The 6,515-nt window shown below is 47.6% G+C and overlaps 1 protein-coding gene across 1 annotated transcript; it reads right to left on the bottom strand.

Annotated features, from left to right (window-relative positions):
* Positions 1-4,073: 4,073 nt before the first annotated feature.
* UNC119B (unc-119 homolog B (C. elegans)) lies at positions 4,074-6,164 on the bottom strand (the record flags this gene model as incomplete). The annotated part of the gene is made up of 4 exons (XM_009074312.1): positions 4,074-4,186; positions 5,084-5,256; positions 5,468-5,579; positions 6,051-6,164. Coding segments are annotated over 4 exons (512 nt in total), but the record flags the coding sequence as incomplete, so codon positions are not given.
* Positions 6,165-6,515: the final 351 nt, after the last annotated feature.

The following is a 6,515-nucleotide window of genomic DNA, read 5'->3' as shown; positions in this document are numbered from 1 at the left end:
CGCAGCTCTCATTCCCAGCCTGATCCCGCAGCCCCTCCAGGCCCAGCCCAGCCCCGCAGCCCCTCCCAGCCCCGGCCAGCGCCGCCGTGCAAAGGGAAGGTCCTTTATTCCTATTGCTGGTGACAAAATCCCGGTTGTACAACCAGAGCGGCTGGGCTGGGGGCGCAGGGGCCGCAGGAGGGAACCAGCCAACCTGGCAGCTCAGCACAGCAGGGCACGGCCGCGAGGAGGAGTGTCCGGAGGGGACAGCACAGAGCAGGTCCATGTGCCAGCAGCCCCAAGGCCACACTGTGAGAGATATAAATGTGTCCTGTAACAGCACTGAGATCCAGGCAGGTGGAGAGGGTGTTTGCTGGTGTTCGTTTTCTCCCTGCTGCAGAGGAAGAGGTGCTGACTCCACCAGGCTGCTGTCCCTTAGCCTTGTCTTCATCATAAAGCCATGGGGAGATGGCAGCGCTCCAGTCCAAGGGTCACAGCCAACAGCCAGCCACGCTCTGGGACAGGACAAGGCTGGGCAGCTCCATGGGACAGGACTGAGGGCAGAAGACTGGGAAACAGTTGAAGAGGATGTGATGAACACAGAGCTGAGAAGTAGAATTGCTACATCTGGACCTCACTTCTTCACCACGACCTTCCTCATGCATTTCTGACTCTTGAATACTTGTTTTATCCTTCCTGGACCCTCAGATAAGAGAACTAAACATTCCCAAGCACCAGAGAGGAGGCTGCTGCTTCTCGGCAGCAAGCCACATTGAAAATCCTCAGGAAAACACACTAAGGAAGACACTTCCTACCATAAACAGAGAACAAGGACAGCAGTACCCAGTCCATACAACAATAGATGACCTTCCTTCACGAGGTGCAATATGTGTGCCACAGTCAGTCATAAAAACAGCTCTCCAGGAAAGCTTGCTGCCATGGATCCAAAGCACTTGCCTCTAAAATGTGAAAAAGAGGTCCTGGTACTAAGAAGACTGGAAAGACTTTGTGGGTTTGGTCCCTTTCTTGTAAAAGCAGAACACAGTATGATCCCAATTCTTTTCTCTTTCCTACTCAGCACAACACAACCTGAGAGAAGCTGTCTGCACAGATACCTTCTCCCTTGCTCAAACTCCAGCCAACACTGAAAGCATTTCCCTTGCCTCCAGCAGCTGGCTAGGACTGACCATCCACCCAGCAAGGATGTGATCCCACTGGCATTTCTTCCTAGCTCACTGGCATGAGTAGCTTTGACCCATCATTAAAGCATCAGAGCACACACTCCAGAAGGAAGATGGTCTGCTAAAACATGTTCTGTTAAACCTTGTTAACCAAAGACATCATCCCTGCCACAAAGAAAAGACACTTTATAGGAAATGTCTAAGAGAAAAGAAACCCTAGAGAAGCAGCTAAAGTAGGGATAGAAATTTGGAAATCCCTGACTTTTTGGATTACAATCAACTTTTTTCAGTCCCTCTTATAGGGACTTTTTTTTCCTGCAGCATGCTTTTTGGGCAAAGACCTGATTTGGCAAAGCAAACAAATTCAACTAGAAACTGTGGGGTGCTACCTGCGAGTCTCCCGATATCCCTCCCGTTTTCCTTTTCTTATTGCTGAACAGCTGATACATTCACCGACGTGAAAGCAAACGCTCCAATGCTGTTTCCTCCAGGCCGCGGTGATGGCCAAGGACAGGAATTCCCTTTCCCACCGGCACCAAACACCGGGAACCGCTAGATGGAGCGCGCGGCCCGGCGGAGTCTGCGCCCGCTCAGCCGCTCGCTCCCTTCGAAGAATCGTTACAGTGACATGGGAAACAGATGGGGATCATCACACTCCCAAGAAACTCAAGAGGTTGCTTCATATAGCAAGTGTGATAGAAGTAACATTTAAAGGCACCTGGATTTATACTACATACAAAATTCAGCTCGATATGCTAAAGTTTCCCAGGGGATAACTAGCAGGCTCTTCAGATGCTATTTGTGACCACTGCAGGATGAAAAACAAACTTCCAGGCAGTTCTGCCCTGTGGCAAGTAACTTCCTGCAAAACAAACGTTTCCCACCTCACTGGCACAGCACGAGGCCTGCTGAAGACATTCACTGCAAGAGGCATCTCTAGCTCCACCTCACCAGCAGCTTTAATCCTGGAATAACTAAACAAGATTGCCTGTGTGCTTGTGGAGATGCTGGAGGGGATTGATGGCAGCAGAATTGCTCTTCATCTTTCAACCAGGCAAACCTTGCTGCTCCACATTCCCAAGACATTTGTTGTGGTTGCTTATGATTAATGCTCCACCCAGAACAGGTCATTTGTTGTGGTTAATCATAATTAAGATCTCCCCAAGAGCTGGAGATTCTTTCATGGCTGCCATCCCACACACTCTCACTTCTTACCCTGCTGCCAGCTGATCTTCCATGCCAAAGTTCCTATCATTAATCTGAGAGGTAAAGGCAGTGGTTTCCTATTGCTGTCCATGCATTAACAGGCTCTGGTCTGTGGTGCCCACCCTGCTCAATCCTGCTAAAACATAAACCTATGCTGAATCTCACTTAACACAACAGGTCACCACTGAAGAGTTAGGTTCCAACTGCCTCAAGAACAAATAGAACTAATATTAGGAAAGGTCTCTAGTCTACACACAACCTAACTCCCATGTACAAGAGACAACTGAGCAGCCCAATGAGAGGACAGGAAAAGTGCCAGTCTTGAGAGCCAGCAAACCTGGCAGAAAAGGGTTTTGATGGCTGAGATCTTGCAAGGTCAGGAGCTGGGCCCCAGCATGGCTACTGGCAAGACACAAGATACCACCTCCCCCTGCAAGATGCTAGCTCCCATCACCAGATCCCAAACACAGCTGTGAAACACCCTCTGCTCTGGCCCTACCTCGGCAGAACAACTTCCTAAACCATAAATAAACAGCTGAGTAGGCAAAGCAGTGATAGGAATTCACACAATTAAAAAGATAATCATGTGCATTCTCACTTTCCAAGAATGCCACTGCATAACACTGAGTGATCTGAAGCTTTTAGCTGCTAATTACCTCAAGTGAAACAAAGCAGATGAGCTGGTGCTCCTCACAGCACCTCTGACAAATCATTCGGTTCAAAAGTATAGAAGAGACTGAAGCCTAGGAAGCTCTGCTTTCTACACATTTTTCAAGTGATTTTCCACATTCTCCCTTTTTCCTCTAAGCCTCTCTAGACTGAGACCTCCCCTCCACCCCAGCCAGGCTGACCATGTGCTGTCCATCTACAAAGCAACACATTCTGTAGCAAGAGCCAAAATTCCTACACAAAGGGAAGCAGGAGAAAAAGTAAATAGTGAGATTACTTTCAGCTCTAAGCTTGACCCCAGAGCTTCAAACTGCAACAATTTGCTCACAAAACCTCAAACAGAAATGCTATCAGACTGATAGTTCCTTTTTTCTCCTATCTCATATCTCTAGTGAATTCTCTGGCAAAACACAGATTAAACTGTTCTCAGAGGCAGCTCAGGCCCCTGGAGGCGGATGAAGATTCCTGCACTATTTAGAAGCTGAATTAGTCTCTTATTTTATCTTCCCCACTGGACAATATTGGGATGCACCCTAAAAAGCAATGTCAGCCACGCTACAAACAAAACCACTGTGCACTAAAGAGATGATCTATCCAAACAAAGAAGAGATCTGCTCTTCAGGCATCACTGGCTACTTGAAGGGAGAAGATTTTCCTGCTAAGAAACAGCTTACACAAACAATTGGACCTCTTGAAAGAGGAGATCACCCAAGAGGTGAAACATCAGAAGCACTAAAGGTGCAACCTAACTATAAAGACTAAGAGCAGGAATTGTCTAAGAGTATCTCTGATCCATGGCCTAAACAAAGTAACAGAAGGTAGCCAGAAACAGAGAAGAGGCAGGATACACTGAGTGTCACATAGAGAAGTGTTGCAGGGAGATTTCCTTTCGGAGCTGTAGTCTTTGCTTCACGTCCTCTGCCTCACGCACCGAGAAAAGGTTTGGCAAGAAGCCTTGTTGCATGAGACAGCAACTCCAGTCCACTCCTGCACATCTGGAATGGTTAACAGCATCACAGCATCCAGCAGACAGAATGATTACTGTCCTCCATTGTAAGCATAGTCAGCCTTGTTGTGCATTATCAACTTGTTGTCCACAAAGTAAAAGCTGTCCGAGCGCGTCTCGTAGGGATTTTCAACCATCAGACGGACTGCGAGAGAGAAAGCTCCATTACAGCCAACAGCCTGCCACACTCCACTGCAAAGCTCAGAGTCAGGACAAAAGGGGCTCTGCCATTCCACTGCATTTACCAGGCTGATGCTCTGCCCTACCCAAGGACTACAAGCAAACTGCTCTGCTGAACAGATTTCAAAAGCTCTGTCCTGCCCTTTCCCCTCACCCTATTCACAGGACAAGTGCTGTCAAAAGCAAACAAAGGGGGATAAAGTAATCTCACTCAAAACAACCTTAAAAACCATCAGAGCCATAACTGGAGCAGAGCAGCCACCACGTCAGTAAGCAGAGATAGCAATCCACAGAGGAGAACGTGGTGGCACTGCCCACAGGGGCACAGGCAGGGCACAAACCCTGAGCCTCCTCCTGCAGCCAAGCGGCCCCAGAAGGGCCCACGTGCTCCTGCTCTGTCCACCCCCTGAGGTCAAACATACCCTGCACAATGTGTATTTGCAGAGGCTTTAGTAGGCTCAAATACACACCTCTCGGGGAGAGCTAGCTCTGTTCCAAAGCAGGAGGCTCAAGCCCTAACAAGTAAGTGCTGAAAGCACATGGGTGGCTACCAAGGGAACCTTTTTACAGCTTTTGTTTTCTTCTCCAAGGCATCAGGCATGTCAGCCCTGTGACTCTGATCAGTCCTTGCAGCGTGTAACTTAGCACAGGTCGTCTTAGGTTTTCATTTTCAGAGGAGACTTTGCAGCACAAATCTGTAATTCAGTCAAGATTACACACTGCTTAAACCAGGAACCTGTATGTTTGTTCCAGCTTCCTCCATCCCAGTCACAGCTTCTTTCACAGGTAGAGATAGGGAGAAAATGAGCACATGCACACACACAAACAAACCACCACTCGGTGTGGCAAAGGAGGTACTTACTAAGGTCTTCTGAGAGCTGAGGGAATTCATAGATGTGTTCACACGTGTTCCTGCTACAGGGGATGCAGAAGCCAAAGTCAAAGTCAAAATTCTTCAGCAAACGATCTCGGAAGTAATGTCTCTCAATCATTCGGAAGTTTGACACTGGCTTTTCTCCCACTGTGAATTCCACTCTGCATGCAAAAAGTAGGAAAAAACAGCTACGATGATATAACTCTCTTCCTATTGGGAAGAACAGAGAGAGCCTTAGACTTGAGGCTATACAAGAGTCCAACAGATCATTCCAAAAAGAAAGAGATATGGGCTCTCCCTAGCTGTTGTTTCAGTTTTGCTTCAAACTTTAGAAGCTCCAATTCTCCCTTCTTTCCATGACCCCATACTCACGTTGCACCAACAGTGCGGAGCTGGAGGAACGCTGGGGTGAACTGGTAACGAACAAAGCGACCTGCACTGGTGTCCAGTTCACTGCTGTCATCTTCATCCTCTTCATCGTGCTCTGGAAAATCCACCAGCTTAGAGTCACTCTGCTAATAGTGCACACGTAAGGCAACGCAGGCTAGTGGTGAATCAGGACAAGGAGGCTGTTACTGATGCACCGAACGTAAACATGTTTAACGACTGGGCTGAGGCTTACTCTGGCACTAAGTACAAAAGAGAAGATCTGCTGTGACAGTCTGTGCAGCCTTGGTGGCTCCAGAAGATCTGTCTCACAGGATATTCCCCCTCACAACTGCCAAAGCATATGAATGAAACTCTGTACCACAACCAGCCAAAAAGGGGAGACTTGCAGTTGGCAGCACTGCCCCATCTCACTATAATCATATAAACTCAATCCTATGCTTAAAGGAGAGTGATGTAGTCACCAGGACAAATCAAAGGGCCTTTCAGCTGGGTTTGCATGGGTCCTGCACGACAACTGCTCAGCTCTCTGAGTCTCTACCCTCCCTGCGATGTGAGCATGATGTACCTGAAGCAGATGGCTTTGCAATTTCAAACAGCACTGTTCCAGTTTCTAGGTCCCGGATCTTAAACCTGGTGAAGTCAATGTTGTAAATGTTGTCCTCAGGTTTGCATAAATAATCTAGAACGGGGAGAAAACATATAGTAACACTTTAAGACACCTCCGACCAATTACCAAATCAATTTCCTTTTTCGTTAACCCCCGCCTCGTTGTTTTGCAGAAGCTTCATGAAAGCAGGGCAGAACTAAGGGGAGAAGAAACAAAGGCTCGCTGGGTGCCAGGTAGCAAGGTGAGAAAGGGATGGGATCAGGACAGAAAAGAAGACATCGGCAGACCAGAGGAAAAACAAAACAAAACAAAACAAACAAACAAAAAAAAAAACCCAAACAAACGGACCAAAAAAATAAAAACCCCACGAATAAAAAAAAAAAACCCGAACATCCCAAACTTTCTGGAAGTTGTAAGGAAGCA

Source organism: Acanthisitta chloris, unplaced genomic scaffold (assembly GCF_000695815.1).
Source record: "Acanthisitta chloris isolate BGI_N310 unplaced genomic scaffold, ASM69581v1 scaffold6255, whole genome shotgun sequence".
Lineage (NCBI taxonomy): Eukaryota > Metazoa > Chordata > Aves > Passeriformes > Acanthisittidae > Acanthisitta > Acanthisitta chloris.
Note: the sequence above shows the minus strand (reverse complement) of the source record. Positions and strands in the feature narration are given on the sequence as shown.